At 38.8% G+C, this 18,015-nt stretch overlaps 2 protein-coding genes and 1 non-coding gene across 6 annotated transcripts; 2 read left to right on the forward strand and 1 right to left on the reverse strand.

The window, feature by feature from the left end:
- The first annotated feature begins 15 nt into the window (after nt 1-15).
- Nucleotides 16-4,804, forward strand: LOC120722253. 4 transcript variants are annotated; one of them, XM_040013167.1, is made up of 6 exons: nt 16-305; nt 609-739; nt 1,124-1,350; nt 1,866-2,013; nt 3,276-3,398; nt 3,488-4,804. In XM_040013167.1, the coding sequence occupies exons 2-6, from the start codon at nt 655-657 to the stop codon at nt 3,568-3,570; spliced, it is 666 nt and encodes a 221-aa protein (XP_039869101.1). In that variant the 5' UTR covers nt 16-305; nt 609-654; the 3' UTR covers nt 3,571-4,804. The 4 variants fall into 4 exon arrangements, with proteins under 4 accessions (XP_039869101.1, XP_039869103.1, XP_039869102.1 ...); XM_040013169.1 differs by having other exon boundaries at nt 16-299; XM_040013168.1 differs by having other exon boundaries at nt 16-299; nt 625-739.
- Nucleotides 4,805-6,577: 1,773 nt separating this feature from the next.
- Nucleotides 6,578-6,649, reverse strand: trnaa-ugc. Its single transcript has one exon. It is a non-coding gene; the product is annotated as a tRNA-Ala (tRNA).
- A 178-nt stretch (nt 6,650-6,827) lies between these two features.
- Nucleotides 6,828-9,593, forward strand: LOC120722251 (secretory phospholipase A2 receptor-like). Its single transcript, XM_040013161.1, has 3 exons — nt 6,828-7,829; nt 7,937-8,555; nt 8,936-9,593. The coding sequence occupies exons 1-3, from the start codon at nt 7,549-7,551 to the stop codon at nt 9,137-9,139; spliced, it is 1,104 nt and encodes a 367-aa protein (XP_039869095.1). The 5' UTR covers nt 6,828-7,548; the 3' UTR covers nt 9,140-9,593.
- The last annotated feature ends 8,422 nt before the right edge of the window (nt 9,594-18,015 follow it).

Below are 18,015 nucleotides of genomic sequence, written 5' to 3' on the forward strand. Positions count from 1 at the left end.
TTTCATCAATCCAGCTTGCACATAAGGAAGTCCTCCACATTCCTAAAAGTGCCCTGTTGTCCTGAACTTCTGAAGCGAGCGGATGGAGAGAGGCAGAAAGAAGTGAAGCAGTGAAGGGTAAGAAGTGTGAGGACAGTGACACTGTTATGGACAGTGGGCGCAGATGTTCATCACAGCAGCCGGTCTCCACCACATCTGTGCAATAAATAGGATTTTCTTTTTAAAGAGGCACCGTCAAACAATCTTCAAATAAGGAAGCTTTCTGTAGAGCTGGTTGGGAAATTCCAGTTCGTTTTGTGGTCAGTGTAAGTAATTTCATTTGAAATTCATATGTTTTCTAAAATGAAAAAAAGTAAGTCATTTGCTCAGGTGACATAGAGCAGCATATTAGATTGCGTGTATGTTTAATTTATAGTATTTTTAAAACTATGTTGTTGTCAACACTCTCAGTTTGCTATATCTAATTCTAGAACAGTGTTCATCTACTGCTGCACTACACCCATGAAAAGAATGGTTGCATAAATAACTGGTTATCTACACACTCTCGCACACAGGCACCCGTATAACCTGATTTTGCATTCACTGAACTTCTTTTATGTTTTATGAAGTTTTTGTTGTTTGCAGGTTACTAACTGGAACTAGAGTGAAGAAAATATGGACGGAGAAATGAGGAGCAGAAGGGCACTTTCTCTGATGTGCTTGTTTCTGACTGTGCTCCAGATCAGCACACCTTCCTCAGGTAAACAAACCACATCCATGACTTCCAAAATATACTTTGCAGTCACTGAGACATTCCTCTCTCACGCTTCCTCATTCCATCGTTGCAAATCTTTCCATCCAATTCATTCCAGTCATTAGGCTAGATATACATTTAGGAGAGGAGGTGTGACTCTGTGGCTGGATATTTGTTTTGTATTTATTTTGTGAAATAACTTTGATGTTATTTACTTTCTATAACATTTTTTTTACTCTTTAGTTTTACCAAATATAAATTGCTGATATATTTGGGTTAGCAGCGCATTTGTTAAATTGCAACTTTTTACTTTTTACCTGATCATTTTTCTTCCTTCTCTCTCTCTCTCTCTCTCACACGCATGCATTGATCACCCAATCACTGCTCCAGCTCAAAACACAACTTTGAGTACTGCTAGCACCACCACCAAAGCTCCAAGCACCGGTGCTCTCAAGTACAGCACACAACCATCTAACATCTCAGTGGGTGTGGGAGAGCCTGCAGTGTTTCACTGTGGCGTGCCCGAAGCGCATCCGAACCTCACGTTTACCTTGTATGGGAGTAATCACAACTACAGCCTCACCTGCCCCGGTGGCCACGTGGAAGACATCCCCCAGGTGAGGGAGGGGAGGGGGGAGTGACCATGTGACTGTTGTTTTCTGACTTGTTCCTTTTTTTCTATGAGCTGCTATTAGATTACATGTTACAGGGAGTCTTTCTGAAGAAGGAGAAACAGGATGTGCACATCGAGGAACAAATATGACAAAGCTTTTCTAGGAAACCAAAGTAGAACCAAGTCACATTTACAATAAGGTTACAGCAGCCCTCACAGAGAACTGTGCTGTGGATTTATATATTTTAAGCGTGTCTGCATATTCATTTTTTTTCATTGTAAGTGGTCATTGTAAGGACATTCAATCATGAGTTTAACATGTTTGCACTATGGTGCATTTTAAACTGATCCCCATCAAACGACCCAGGATCATTTTATAGTATTATCGTCTTACGTGTGTTAAGATTTTGTTGACATTGTAAATTGACCACCATCAATCACCCTATGAAAACGCCTTCTTTTGAAGCACTTTTGAATCCCTTATTCAGTCTCCTTTCTCTCCTCTGTCCCCGTCCTCAGGCTGTCTATGGACGTTGTGAAATGAAGAATGGAGAGTCGCTGGCTACGTGGACCCTCCTGGGAACTGCCTTGCCCCACAACGGCACAAGAGTAGTTTGTCAGCAGCTGAGCAACCCGAGAGCGCTCTCTGCCATCCTGCATGTTTATGGTGAAGTATTGAAATACAGTAAAACTAAGTGCATTGCCTAACGTTGCATGTCTTCAGTTTAATTCAATCCAGTAGTCTCTTGGGTTCAGGTCCAAGTCGCTTTATTTGTACCTTTCAGTAGTTGCAGTTTAATCTGATGGTTGCCCCTCTTTGAGCGTTTCCCGTAGTTTCTTACCATTAAAAGGGGGTTAAAAGGAGAAAGAACATCATCTCCTAGTTCTTTCTCAGAGGGGATCATCTGACTTTTGGGTTTTCTCACTTAATTGTAGGACCTCAACATTACACACTAAGACCTGTCAATTCTCTGTGGGGGACACTAAGTCTGAGACCACTGTGCCCAACAAAATGTTTGCAGTCTATGGAGTCCTGCTGTACTGTCAAGAGGACACCCTGAGCTTAGTGACTTTTCACAGACAATGGGCATTGCAGCTTTTACATCTTATGGCAACAAGTTTAAGTGATCATTTTTTTGCAGATAAACCACTAAAACTCAAATTGTTTCTTCAATATGAGATTCTTAACTTCAATTTGGCAGCATTTCATTAATGTGCAGTCAATTTAACCCTTTAGCTTTTTATTGAGTGGTTTGTTTGTTTTTTGTCAGTGTTCATTTTCAATCTCTCCAGGAAGTAGAGGACTGAGTGAGGCAGAAAAGAGGAGATAGAGAGCATATAGTTTTACCTACCTCGAAGCAGGACGCACCTTATGACAAACTGAAAGTGTAATAAGCAATGCGTCTTTTCAGCCTTTTCAGTTAAATACACACACACACACACACACATACACACACACACACACACACACACACACACAGTACATAATCAGGTGCAAGTCTAATTTCTAATGTATTTACTTTGCCGAGACTAGGGCTGCTCTGGTTACATCATCCAGCTCATCCATATATGGGCATTGAGATTTTTGAACATTTCTAAGCACACAAACTACAGGGAGGTGCTCATCTCTGAGGAATGCCTTAAAACTGAAAGCCTTCTTCATCATATCTGTTCATGGCATGACTTGGATACATAGGATCCAGATACCGTTATAATCTTAGATATAGTGATCTTTTTCTCCTCTGATAAGGAGAAAAAGAATGATACCCTCTGAAAGGTGAGACCTCTCTTAAACACGATGCAACAAGGCTGGCTCAAGCTGCAGAGACCGCGAAAAGCCTGTGTAGTTGAGACAGCATGTAAAGTTTCCTTTACATGGCGGTGTCTTGTTTTGCACTCATGTTGTTTTTATTTTTACTTTATGCCTAGATACTGGTGCAACCAACGTCCTTCTCATTGGCTGTATTCTTGGAGGATTCTTTGGCGTCCTGTTAGTGGCAGCTTTGTTATACACCTTCCTGGTCAAATCTGAGTCCTTCCAGGAATGCTTCGGTGAGTAATGGATAAATTTATTAGCACAAGAAATGACTGAGAAGAATAAATAGACTGACAATTAATATACAATGTGTCTGTGCTTTTAGGTGGGGAAGAAACCGAAGATGATATGACCACTATTGTATCAACGGAACAAAAGAAGAAATCAAGTCAGGATGTGACAGACTGAAAATAGATACACAAACTGTTTCTATTTTGTTACCAGGCTAACTAAAGTGAGAGCTGGACTGAGCCACGGTCTGGAGATAATGCTGTTGCAAATGTTTAAAATCAATACTTTTACTGAAAGTGCTCATAGATATGACGAGACAATCTGTTCCTACACTTTGATCTGTTCAATTTAGATGCTTTGAATAATTTCTTCTCACGCTTTAAATTATTCGTGACCACAAGCCAAATAAATCTTGCTTACTTACTTAAAATTAGTGTATGTATGTGTGTAGAGAAAAGAAAAATCAGGCAGACAAAGAACAGCGAGCTCATTTACATCTAAATAAGTCGTTCTCTTAGCTTGAAAAACAACACTGGTATTTTATAGCTGTTTTATTTTGGAAATATTATAATTCCACATTTATGCAGTGCAACGACGCAAAAATCACCTGTACCAATTCTGATTACTTACTGAAAAGACGATGTGATTTTTTTTTCATAAGTGATGCTAATTATCAAAGACTATGGGAAAAAAATCATTACAATCACATGATCATTAAAATCTAATTATAATAAACATACAGGCCACTTAAACTTGAAATTGTGATTACAAGTAATTTAGTATCACTTGCTGATTTTGAATCTGTAAACATGTTTTCATCTCAGCTGCAGGTGGAAGGAAAAGGAAAGAAATGACGGTGCATTGTAGCCAGTCGGTGCCATGTTTTACTACATGGCACTGACATTTTTCTCTCTCTGCTCCATTTATGCCTGCTTTTGAAGGCTTTCAGCCTGACAATGGGCTGCTCACTAATGCAGGAACTACATGTGCTTTTAACAGTAGGTCAGTTTGTCCACTTGAGGGAAGCACTTACTCTGAGGAAAAGCTGATCATCAAAGAATGACTGTGAATAAAAACTCTTAGTCAACATAATTTGCATATGCTAATAAATTAAAAGTACACTGAAGATGTTGATGTACTGGAGTTTATTGAATGAAGTGAGCATCTATATTTATATGGTGCTTTTTCCATAAAGACAGCACAGAGCAGAGTTGCTATAAGTTCTTAGAGCTCAGGGTGTATCACTCTTTATGCTTTGTGTGTATGTGGTTATTTGCCGTCTATGCATTCTACTTTAATTTTTTCATATATTAAATATATTTGTATGTTTCTTTACATATATCTTGCTGCAGCTGCTCACACTTTTCATGAGACACACTGATGTTAAAAATAAAAGCTGAGTGCACTTTAATCCAGCCCTTACTGATTTTTTTTTTCTCCATATTGAGCTGTTTGATTCGCTCTGTGGGTCACTATGTAATCTTGGGTCATTAGTTATTAGAGGAGCAGGTTAGGTGCTCTAACTCCTAATCAATATATCAAAAAATCATTCTATGACCATGTTTTTTGTAGAATCCAGGCCTAGAAAAACCTAAGAAGATAAGTTAGATAAAAAACTAAGTTTGATACGGCCTTTTGTTGTGTTTAATGAGATATCTGGATGTCTATGTCTATGACATTTGTTGTAGATGTAGGCTTGATTTTCTTCTGTAGTCTGTAGGAAGTTTACCAACAGATTTTTTTTCCTTCTATAATGTTATGCTGGCCAGACCTTCTTGTATTCACTTTAGAACAAGACACCCGGATGAATTGTCCCTGCAACCACGAGTCAGTAATGCGATTAGACATCACAATATCCGGCGCAACATCTGCTCCCATTTCTTTAGTTGAATCTATGAAAAATTCCACATTTTTATACAACAAATAAAATCTGATTTTTCTACCTATAACTGCACATCACTTTCATTTGCAGTCTTGGTTCTAGTTAAAGTGAACTTTTATATCAATCCGGCTTCAACAATGCAGATGGTTTTAGAGTATTAGACTGTACTCTCTTCTCTTCTCTGTTTATATTCAAAATTAAGAAAGGCAGTCCACAGCTGATCCGCATTATGAATTATGAAGCTTTATGATGATAACTGATGGATTTTCCCTTCACATGTTTGGCTCATTATCCTGAGTCAGTTAAATATTTCAGAACGGCCGACCATACCAAAGGTTTTATTTTAACAGATCCAGTTTGAAAGTCCTTTGCTCTTTTGTCTTCTGCTGATATCTTCATTCATCATTTCATCATCTTCTTCTGCACTTCAGTCATTTGGACCAATAACTAAGACTCGTGAAAGAGACAGAGGTCAGCCTGTCATATTGAATAAGATTCAAATTCAGACATTTACCTAACCTTAATTTTCCAACTAAGCCCAGAGACTGGCTGGATTTGAATGTAGAAAATCTCTTTGGGGCTTTAAAACACAGAGCATCAGAGCCATGTGTGCTGGAGTAAAATCCAGCACACATGGCTGCATTTGGGTCCACTTTATGTGCTTACTTAAAATTTGTTTTTTTACGATTCCCATTTTCTTACATAAGGAGCAAATGAGATCAGGCCACTTTTACTGTCATGGTTTTTCTAGTAGAAAGAAAGGTCTGATCCTTTGTTAGACACACCTACATTTTATGAAAACTTTAGGGAAAGATTGATGTGGAGGCAGAAAAGAAAGAAAATAAAAATCCTTCTCACATCCACAAATAAGTCCAATGTAGAATCTCACTCACTCAGCAGTCTTTCCAGGTACATCTCTTGTCGTCCCCAGCGTGTCTTATCTTTTTTAGATGGAGTGTATTTGTCAGGTTGAGTGGGCAGTCTATTTATTATCTATTTATTTATTGCCTGCTAAAAGAGAATATAACAGAAAACGTTTCTGAAAGTCTCGGAAACACCATGAGTGATCAAAACAAAGGTTCTGGTCTAAACAGTGTCTTAGTGACCTCATACATTAGGGTACATATCTCAGCCAAAAAAAGCTGGATTTTGTGGGATAGTCCAAAACTGTGGATACATATTATACAGCAACTCGGAGTAGATTACATTAGATGAAACTTTATTAATCCCTCGGGTGGATTCCTCCAGGAAATTCAGTAGAAGTTTTGAGCTGTAGCTCAGAAGCTTGATGGTATAAAAACCTGGAGATGCTGGGGATTGAACCCAGGACCTCAGACATGCAAAGCATGCACTCTACCACTGAGCTACATCCCCTGCCAATGTAATGAAGCCTGGGAATGAATTTAAACTGAATGAGACAATGGAAAGCGTTCTTGTATGTTTTCAAGGCAGTTCTCCCAAATGTCGTCTGGAATACATTCTCCAAAGTAATTTTCCCGCTTAGCAGAAGAGGAGGCGCCTGCAGACAAAAGAGCGTCAGGTGGGATTTTAACATATTTTTCTACATGCTACTCTCTATTATAGTCTCAAAATTAATTTATACCTGACGTTACCTGCAGGTAGCAGGGATAAGATGTTACTTTGCAATCCCTATTTCCTTTGTAACTGCTTGAAAGAAGCAAAGACCCCCATTCATGCAAATATCGTATAAATATATACCAGATTTGGTGGGGGTTTTAGCAGTGGGTAATGCTAGGGATACAGGGTTAAAATTGAACTAAGATTAACTCTGTTTCAAGCTCCATACGAGACTGAATATGATCGAGCTGTTGTTAAAACCTCACTTATTAGTAGTAGTGGGAGTTAACTGGATTGCACACTTATTAAGAAAGAAATTAGACATTCTCAAACAGATGCAATTAGTTTCCCAATTAGAGAGAAAGGAAGAGTTTTCCCAAACTATTTCAACAAATATAAAAAAAAAACATGTAGTGTCACAGTAGAGTAGGAGAGCATCTTTAAGAACAAAATCAAAGGTGACAACAGGAGAGTACAACAACAGGGCCATTTGAAATGTATTTGAAATTGTGCAGGGTTCCTATTGGTAAGCTGGCTGTTGAGGTGTGTGTAGGTGGCACTGATCACATAGCTGGTTGCTATAAAAGCAGGGTGATTGCTGTTCAGCAGCCACGGATCACATCATTAGCTGACTGACAGCAAATACAATCTCTGAAAACTGATCTGTGTGGCTTGTTGTCCAAACAGGAACAGATATGGGGAAAAGCAACTTTGAACTGGCACTTTGCCTCATACTCATTGCTGCCTGTGGCTTAAAAGGAAAAATTAAACGTGACACACAAATTTTTATTGGGAAAAGGAACTGGACACAAGCAAGACTATTCTGCCAGACACATCATGTTGACTTGGCTACTTGGGACATGATAAATATGGATGTTATTATACCATCTTTGGCCCAAAGGAAGATCCCAAACCTTTGGATTGGTCTACTCAGAGATCCTGAAGATGACTCAGTCTGGAAGTCTATAAATCTAAGGTGAGTATCTTTTTTGCAATGACCTTTATGTCAATATCCATGTCTGTTTATGTAAATATGACAAAACTGAGTTGCTGATTTTGAGATGATTGTTGTGTTGATTTCAGAACAGGTGAAGGTGTCTCAGGTGATGACCTCTCACATACCAGCAAATGGGCCTCTGCACAGCAGGACTACTGTGCAGTTGTAGGAGATGACCTCATGTGGTACAGTGCACAATGTTCAAGTATCAATAATGTCTACTGTTCCCGAGGTGATGTAATCCAGTATCACAGTGTTATGCTCAGTTGGTATGATGCTGTAAAGTACTGTATGAAAAACTATGGTTACCTAGCCACTGTCACCCAGATAAACTCAGGTGATGTTGACAAACGGGGCTGGATTGGACTGTATCGAGTGGGAGGCAAGACCTGGAACTGGACGGGTAGTTTAGCATCTAGCTACAGAAACTGGGCACCAGGACAGCCACTCACTGCAGACTGTGGCTCTTTGCATGCTTTTATCGGAAGCTGGGTAGGCTATGCATGCTCTGAAGAGTCTTACCCTTTTTGTTTGGTTGACAACCTGGTGGTGGTGAATGAGAACAAGACATGGGAGGACGCCTTGATTCACTGCAGAGAGATGAAAGCATCATGTGCTGGCTGTACGTACGACCTCCTGAGCCTGACCGATGTCTCTCAGTACAACTATGTCAGAGACAGGATCTACAGAGCAACCGCTGATGAGGTTTGAGTTTATTATTTTTGAATTATAGATGTTCTTCTAAATGCATCACTTGTTCATAGATTCTGCATTAAACACCAGAGGAGTTCACGTTCAAGTGGCTTTAGTCTTTCTACTAGTTTAGTGCTTTAAGGCATAAATTCCAGGCTGTGCTGTGGAGATGTCCTTTCTTGTCCAATGTGTTTAAAATCTATACTGTACAAAACAACTGCATGGGGGGGGGTTAAATTAAAAAAAAAGGATCAATATTCATTTCAGGAAAGGCTTCACTAAAGCCTTGGTAATGAGTATTTGTGTCCGGCTTAATTTGCAAATAGAAATCTCTTATATCAACACTTCCACAGCCAGGACTGACTCTCCCAGTTTTGTCCTGTGTTTCTCAGGCTTGGATTGGCTTGCGCTTCCTGGGAAGAAAATGGTTTTGGTTAAATGGAGACAAACCAGGTCCCAAAGATATGCTGCCGGACTGTCCGTCCAACTGGGAACACTGTGGGACTTTGTCCAAGTTTGACACAAACAGCAAGTGGATGATCAGGGACTGCGCAGACAGAAGAAACTTTGTCTGCATTCAAGTAACCCCTCAGTGAATGAAACTGGCAGCTTAACATCAAATGCGATAGTAATGGTTGTTCTATCTGTACGTTAGAGTTATGCACTAATCAAATCTATGCTAAGTGTGATGCTAATATTATTTATTAATCCTTTCATTGTAACACACATTATACCATATACATATGTTATGATCTCTGAAAACAATGATGTACTCTGAGGTTGTAGATACTTTGAAACGAGAAGTGCAGATCAGGCAAGATCAGTTGCATCATTAACACGAAATCATTACATGGCTTTAAGCTACAGTGGCAAAGGCTCCTTTAATGACAGATATATTATTCAAGGACCTTACCTGACTTTAGATGACTTCTTGAAAATGAAATCTTCTGCCTCTATTAATAAACTTCTTGCAAAGGCAAAATTTATGGGCTCAAAATGTGGTCATAAATATTTTGTACTTGTAAATCAGGATTTGTTTGTGTAAAAAGAATTTGTGTGTGCGTAAAAAAGATTTGTGTGTGGACTTAGCCAAAAAAATTTATAGGAGCTTGTCTTTCCATAACTTCAGAATGGCATTAAATGGAAAGTTCCAGCTTCCACGAATTAATACCAGTTCATGCCAACACATATCATTGCATATAATCTAACAGTTTGAGTTACAGTATGCTTAATTATCTGAACTACTCTCAGAGTGACTTAGTAGCATATAACAGTAGGCAGTAGATACCAGAGAAAACTGTTGAGCCATGAAATGAAGCCAGAGGTGGCCTCATACATGCATACTACTACTACTACTACTAATGATGATGATAATAATAAATAAATAAATAAACCACCCTTCTCAGTTTTGTTATGAATGGTTAAACCATACAAAGGCCTTTTTACAGTGAGTAAATATGCTTTTGAATCCTCTAAAATTTGACTTTTTATCACAAGAGTCTGTATTGAACTGCAGTTTTTGCCACTTCAACATGGACTTAATTCCCTGTTGATATGAAGTAAATCTCCTTTGGCGACCTCTTGTGTTTTGTTTCCCCCTGGTGGTGATTACAGTTTGTCTCAGGACCAGCTACTACCTACTTGTATTTGCTTTTTTTTAAACTTTCCACCTTCATGTCAGTCTAAGCAAGCTGCTCATAACATTTCCAATAAACTAACCATTTATTTCTAAACTTAATGTTGTTAAAGTTCTCTCCAACTTCACTAAAACATTGCTACTCATAAAACATGCCACGTCTGGGTGCATAAAACAGGGACCAAGTCTCTCATTAGTAATACAGCACTTACCCTGCCATTTGATTGCGTTTGACTGGGATCCTCACTCACTCTGCTGTGTGTTGTGACACCTGACTGACGAGCCCAGCAAAACACACACACAGACAGAGAGGGAAAGAGAAAGAAAGAGAGAGAGAGAGTGAGATCAGCAGGAGAGAATTCTCCCTCAACTTTTAGTTGATACAGTGAGGTAGTTTGGAGCAAAGTGTTGATTCAGCTGCTCATCTGCACCTCGGTCCGCACCACGATAGGTTTCTGTCATATTCTAGTGTCTCATCTTAGCCCGTAGTGTTAGCATGGCTAAAAGATGAATGAGGAAAATGATGGATATATGTTTAGGAGCCAGTCAGGTTATGTTCCTCACTTTTTATTTCTTACTCTGGCTGGGATTAAATCTAACTGTCTAAACACACAGGACTCTCACGTGGCCACCAACTAGTAAATCTGAATGACTTTCTGTTTGCGTATAAACCATGTTGTGACTTTATTTTGAAGGGCTTTATCATTTTTATTGTTATTGTTGGGCTTTTATTGTTATTGTTATGATATCATTATAATGATATCATTGTAAGGATAATTATGTGCAAGGATTATTATTACACACATTTCTAGGTCTGACTTCTAACTATTACGTAAGCTTACCTGTCCTCACACCTTTCTTTCTCCTGTTTATGGAAAAACACCCTCAAATACCACCATAACAGAGGCGCACGTGTGTGTCCACTGTTCAGTGTGTCTTCTCAAGATGACCTTTGTCAAATACAATGAAACTATTTAACTTGTTCCATTATATCGAAAGAAATGACTAGTTGTAGACTAGTAATAACTAGTAGGACTGGCTGAGTTGAGTTAGTTGTGGGGCAGTTGATCAGTTTTATAGCTTTTACAACTTTTAGATACAGCCTCTATTTTTTTGTGCTTTTAAGGAGGATTTGTTCACCTTTGGAGAGCTCCTGAGGGATTTGAAATTTAAATTTTGCTCTCCAAAAATCAACACATAACATAAATATTTTATAAACATTTTGGTTTATGCCATGCTTTAAAACATTATGTCTCCAAAACAAGTAGTTGACATTATTTATTTAACCTTTATTTATTAGGTAGTCCCACTGAGACTCAATGTCTCAAATACAAGAGAGACAACATATTAAAATTACAACAATAAAAAAAAAAAAAAAACATAAAAAGAGCAAAGAATTGTCTAATGTTTACACAGTCATATCAAAAACAGGAACTAGTTCCCAGTGATGATTTCACAAGGTCATTTGTATGTCTTTTAAAGTCTGCAAGTGAAATCGATCATCGAGAGAGCTTCTATAATCTAGTCCTTGAAGACGGGGCAGAAAATGCCTTCTTTCTTAGTTCTGTACGAACTGTAATGATGTCCTGCGACTGTAAATGTTATTTTTGAGAGCTTGTTTTACTTTTACAACCTGTATTTAAAGAAAAGAACCAGACTTTCAACAGCTTCACTGTCAAAGAACAATAGTATGCTATATTGACCTGGGGTAGTTTCAGAGTAGTTTCATACCTGTTCGAGGATAAACTTTACTGTGGTTTCTTATTACCGTTAAAATTTTCTTTAATATAGATAGGAGGCCAGAGAAGAAGAAAACAGTGCCTGCAGATAGAAACCTCTTACCTTCACAAAAAGAAATGCATGAGTGTCCTTTACATATTGTACAGGACACGTCCTGTAATTCTATCAGTGACATGCCAATGTCATGGAAGCAAATGACCTTTATTTAACCTCACTTATGACAAGCAAGTGGTGCTTTATGCAGACAGACACCACACACACAGCTGTTATTGAGTGCCTCATTCTTTCACCCCTGTATGCTTAATAATGTGATTTAATTGTATAAAAAAATAACTTCAAACCATTGATGAATTATAAATTAGTTAAGCTAAGCATAAGCATAGCATTGGGATGTAAAAAAAAAATGTTGGATTTTAGTTTTTCCACTCCCCCATTTTCCTTTCTTGTCATCAGCTTTGCCACTATCATGTGTCAAAGTATTTTACTCTCCCATAGACCAAAACCTCAGCACACATACTTTACATTCTTGTGTCTGTGTCATTGTCTCTCTTTTCTAACCTTGCAGATATCAGACGGATACAGTCTACCTTGGCTTTTTTCTGCTGTGTGACAGAACAAGGAATGGCACCACTATACGGCATGATAAAATGTAACACCAAAGAAAATCTACGCGGATAACTAACCAGCATACTTGTACACAAACACCTTATTAAACAAAAACAAACACATCGCAATTTGAAAACTGTGTTTTTGTTTATGCTATCTTTTAACCAAGGAGAAAGCTGAATGTTTTCTTCTCAGAACGACCTCTATATCCTGCCCAGGACAAATAAACGGAAAATGCCCAGCAACCATCAGACCAAAACAGTGCAACATATTCCACAGAAAGATGAGCACCGGGGATACCTGGAAACTTAGCAGATCTTCAAATAGCAGAAACAGGACAATGTGTGTGTGTGTGTGTGTGTGTGTGTGTGTGTGTGTGTGTGTGTGTGTGTGTGTGTGTGTGTGTGTGTGTGTGTGTGTGTGTGTGGAGGGGGGGGGCATGACCAAAAAAGGAGAAGGAGAAGGAAATGAAAAATAACATGTATGACAAAGGCTCACACCAGCATGTCTTTATTTAAGGCTACATTTAGAGGTAAGCCTTAATAATTCAGGCAAAATTTTACTTTCAAACATAAAAATTGATAAATATATAACACTATACAAAAAATGAATATAGTAGAAAATAAGAAAAAATTCTTACTTGATATCTGAATTTGTAAGTTTTGCCACTTCCAAAGAAATGAACAGTTTCTACTTTTTATGGTATTTTAATTTTTTAATGAAAAGAGATAGCATATAAAACAAAAATCCAGAAACACACATTACATAAAAGTTATAAAACGGTTTGCATGTCACTGACTGAAATAAGTATTTGATCTCGAATAACTCAGCCAGAATTCTGGTTCCCACAGCTTGGCTGTGTGCCCATGTGACCCACTGATCAATCAATCCTGATCGCAACTCATTATATGTGCAAAGCACACCTGTCCGCAGAAACAATTTCTTCCATCCCATGCAAAAGGATGTAAGGGACAAGATTATAAACACACACAATGGACTGAGCAACATGACCATCACCAAGAAGCTTGCCGAGAAGGTGACAAGTGTTGCTGTGATTATTCAGGAATGGAAGAAATATAAAAAAGACCATCAATCGCCCTCAGTATGAATCTCCAAGCAAGGTCTTGCCTCACTGGTTGTGGATTACCATAAGAACTTATTTCCCTCAGCCAGAAGAAATTGTACATGTACAATGACAATAAAGAGCTATTCTGTTCTCTTTTAGTAGATGGGTCTCACGATATAACATTGACCCAAAACATACTGCCAAGGCAAGAAAGGGCTAAAGAAGAAGCACATTAAGATCATGGAGGGGCTTAGCCAATCCGTAGCAAATCCATAGAAAAACCTGTGCAGGGAGCTGAAGCTTCAACTTGATTTAGTGTTTCTGTAAATATGCTAGAAAATCCAACCTGGGACAAAAACTCAATGCATTTAGGCATGTAGACATGGTCAAGATGACCCCCTGAAATTCAAACCAGCATCAGAATGAGAACGAAAGCTGATGTAAGTGACTTTGAAGGAGACATGACCGGACAGTCTGAGTAATTCAGAAACTGCTGATCTTTCGGAAATTAAAGAACTGAAGGCAAAAGGGACCTAACCTGTTGCTAGCAAGGTGGTCTATATGCTACTGTCAGGGAGTTGGTGTGTGTATTTTCCTGACTTCTATCCACTCTGAAAGCAGCAGGGACAGCAAATCAGTCTATTTAAAGGATTCATCGACTCACCGTTATGTCAAAGCATCCTTTGCAGTTCAAAGCAGTGCTTAGCTTAAAGCATGATAATAATGTCTACCAACATATATAACAGAGTTTCTCAACTACGTTTAAGAATGTCCTCTTTGAGGGACATTATGACAGGCTTTGTTCCTGCTATCTCCATACACACGCAGATGTTTATGTAGCAACAGTGACTTTGGTCTCTGATACATGTGTAAATGCGTCAACACAGCAGCCAATCTCACATCCACACCGGACACGTGTACACACAATTGTTTATATCCCAAATAAAGAGGAGGAGGAGGAGGAGGGAGCACTTAGTCAGGTAAAATAAGAAAGACGCTTTTAACAAGACAGTGTCTTAGAACATTGTCACCGCACACACCACTGCTACTGAACCATCAGCTCAGGTAAGCACAGGTATGGTGCAGCGAGGCATGATGGGAATTAGGACTTAGGAATCAGGCGCCAAGGTTATGATTCTTTTTAGTTGCTGTTCGGTGATGGTGTAGGTGTGCTGAGCTTGCTTTAAGAGAGTGCTTAGCAAATCTTTTTTGTTTTGTAGACTTGTTAAGGGCATCTGGGATATTTGGTTCATTTATGCACCGAGTCTTCCAATGTCATTTAGAACTCGGGGATGACACTGAGGCTAATTTCCTCGGAGCCCATACATTTTAAAAGACTGCAAAACTTTTTCTTTTTCCATATTTAGGATGTTTTTTGTCTTGGTGTCTTCTTTGCATATTCAGAATTGAAAAGTAAATTCTGGATAGATCAAATCAATGATCTTGTAAAAACGAAACATGTTGCTGCTCTGTTTTCTGATGGGCAAATTATGGTTCAGCCATTCTAGTGCACTGGCGATGCATTGGCAGTCTGAATGTAGCTTCAAACAAGCAGTCTACCTACCTAGTACTACTTGTGTTTTTGCTGCCATAGAGAACTACAAAGTTATAGCTTACAAAGAGCTGAAGTGAAACTGAGAAAGGTGTCCACTGCAACCATGGTCTGTTTGTTTTGGGGTTGTTGTTGTTTTTTTTTCATTTTTGATGGTTTTTTTCAGAAATTCTCCCATTCCTGGTAAACTCCGTTATCACTCTGCGCAGTTGGGATTTTGGATCAATGCATGGTGAAAAAAATCAGACGGCATATTTCTGCATCAAGGTGTTTTTTGATCTTCTTGACAGGCAAATCGGATGTGTTTTAAAAGCACGAGGTGTCTTTTATCTTGCTGGGTTTTGTGCGTGGTTTGAAAAGAGGCATGGCTGTTAAAAATCCAAACAGTGATGGAAAATCACTTTTAGCGAGAGAGAGAAAAAGAGCCAATAAGAGAAAAGGTGCTAAATTTCTAGAATGCCTTGACTCTTGCCAGCCCAGGGGTCTTCCAAGGTCATTCAGAACTCGGGGATGACGCTGAGGTTAATTTCCTCAGACACCATACATTTTAAAAGACTGCAAAACTTTTCTTTCTTTTTTTTTCCACTGAGCATGTTACTTCCAAAACAAACGATACTGGAAAGCACATGACAGCATTCATCCAGTTGCAATGAACATTTGCAGAGCTGAGCATAGGCTGAGGGAAAGGACCCGCTGGGTTCCTCCCCAAAACAAAAAGCGATCCGCTGTTTACTCTCCAAACACTCGGAGTGCATCCCTGCTGACGAGACACCGACCTCTCACACGGCAAGGGCAATCTTCCCGAGGAGAGGGCAGAGCGTGCGCTGTTTGGCTCTCTTATGTATGCATGTGAGAAAAAGTGATGTCTCGCAATCGTGTCTCACCATTTCTCTCCATCTGTCTCATTCAGTTGTGTTGAAGATGGGCCATCTCACTCTTGTGGCTTTTCTCACAGGTAAACAAAACAGAAATGCAGAAAATGACATTAAAGACAAAGTCCACATAAAATCCATAGAATTCATATTTTATCACCCTTGCTTCTCTTGCAGTGCTGTTCGGCCTTTTTGTGGAAGCCGAAGCAAGTAAGGTCAAAACTACGTGCACCTAACCTTGAGAATGGGTTTGTCGCAGTCCTGGTTTATAAACAAGCCATCCACAAATGTATTTCTCCCTACAATCAAAGTCATTCTTCTGCAGCCCTGACTAATATTTTTAGAGTCAAACTGTTTGCAGAAGGTCATCGCAGAGCAGATAAATCAGTTTGCTTAGTTCTAATAATAACTACTCAACTGATAATTCACAGAATGTCATTACCACACCATATTTATTTATTTCCATTTGCTTTACATTCTCTCTTTCCTCTGGTTCAAGGAAACCAAATGCTGTCACACTTCACGACCACTTCAAATTTGTCACTAACTTCTTTTTCCCTCTTTTATATCGCCTCCTTCATGTGTCTGAAGATTCATTTGTTTACAGTAAGTGTACATGCTCTTATTTCTTTTATCATATACAATTTAAAATCTACCACATCAATAATATGTGCTCATTAAAAAGTTATAAAAGAACAGAGTATGACAATGTGTATTCTGTTCAGTTTAATCCATATCATAAATGAAAATGTGCTGGTTCTCTGCTTGATTTGCGGATGTGTTTGCTTTGCATCAAACAGACTATGAAAGCCTACGGATTGGAGGACTGGTCTTTGCCATCTTGTTGATCAGTGCAGGAATCGGTTTTTTGCTTTGTAAGTACTGTAATTGCAACAAAAACACACATATGGACAAAAATGTGCCTCTGAACCTCTGTAGAAAAAAAAGGTCACTGTAATTGAGTTGGGACTGACTACATCATGGTTTCTCTCCACAGATGGCAAATGCAAGAAGAGAGGGTAAGCTTTTCTTTTTGTGTCTTTTTTAAGCCTCACTTTGTAAAATAAATTGAGTGTAGGGCTGCCACGATTAGTCGACTAGTCACGATTACGTCAACTATCAAAATCGTCGACGACTAATTTAATAGTCGACCCGTCGTTTGAAGCTTTGTAAGAGCCCAAAAGACGCAGGAATAAGTAGTAGGATTTAAGAGTGTAATAACGGACTGAAACAGAAGATGGCAGCACTGCATGTACAAGGATGCCAACTGCCGTTAAACCCCGGAGAAGAAGAAACTGTGTCCCAGAATTCATAGCGCGGCCCAGCTCAGTTTCCAACAATGGCGGCAGCTACTTAGTTTTAATGTTACTCTTATTATTCTTTCTGGTCACAAAATAAACGTTTAACATATTTTATGTTAATGTAGCTGTGTAAACTTGAAATATCTGCTCAGTTTATCAAGACACCACATATTTTCAAAAGCGCTCCGACGTTTTCAGAGATGTCTGTTACCCACTAGCTCGATAGCTAGCCGGGGGCGAGGCTCACTAGAGCCCGTGAGAACACCGGACTCCCGGCAAATCGTTTTCAAACCCACCACCGTCTTTCGCTACTCAGGTTAAACATGATATATAAGTCACTTAGATAACTTAAAAATGTTAGTGTTTGGCTTTTTTCAGTATTTGTTCCTGAGTAAATCGGTTTGGCTGAGATTAAAGTTATAGTTTTTACACAGCTGAATAAACATCAAACAGACAACTGATTATCAGAAGTGTGAGATGCTCCAGAATATACTCCGGTGTCCTGTTATATTTTAGATAGCAAGGAGTTTATTAAACTTCACCAAAACAATCTGTAAATTTCATTTAAATTTAATAAACTATCTTGTCTTTATTTTTAGTTAGCACATACCTTAAACACTTAAAGCTGTAAGCTAATGATAGTTATATAAGAGCAGATGCTGCTGGTGCAATAAGCTGTACGTTTTACGTTCAATGGAT

Source organism: Simochromis diagramma, unplaced genomic scaffold, assembly GCF_900408965.1.
Source record: "Simochromis diagramma unplaced genomic scaffold, fSimDia1.1 OVJJ01000618.1, whole genome shotgun sequence".
Taxonomy (NCBI): Eukaryota; Metazoa; Chordata; class Actinopteri; order Cichliformes; family Cichlidae; genus Simochromis; species Simochromis diagramma.

Bases quoted from the DNA above. Each gene is read 5' to 3' on its own strand.
- LOC120722253 (XM_040013167.1), top strand. From the start codon at position 655: ATGGACGGAGAAATGAGGAGCAGAAGGGCACTTTCTCTGATGTGCTTG. The intron at 1,351-1,865 runs GTGAGGGAGGGG...CCCCGTCCTCAG, and splicing joins ACGTGGAAGACATCCCCCAG to GCTGTCTATGGACGTTGTGA. The intron at 2,014-3,275 runs GTGAAGTATTGA...CTTTATGCCTAG, and splicing joins TGCCATCCTGCATGTTTATG to ATACTGGTGCAACCAACGTC.
- LOC120722251 (XM_040013161.1), top strand. From the start codon at position 7,549: ATGGGGAAAAGCAACTTTGAACTGGCACTTTGCCTCATACTCATTGCT. The intron at 7,830-7,936 runs GTGAGTATCTTT...TGTTGATTTCAG, and splicing joins TGGAAGTCTATAAATCTAAG to AACAGGTGAAGGTGTCTCAG. The intron at 8,556-8,935 runs GTTTGAGTTTAT...TGTGTTTCTCAG, and splicing joins ACAGAGCAACCGCTGATGAG to GCTTGGATTGGCTTGCGCTT.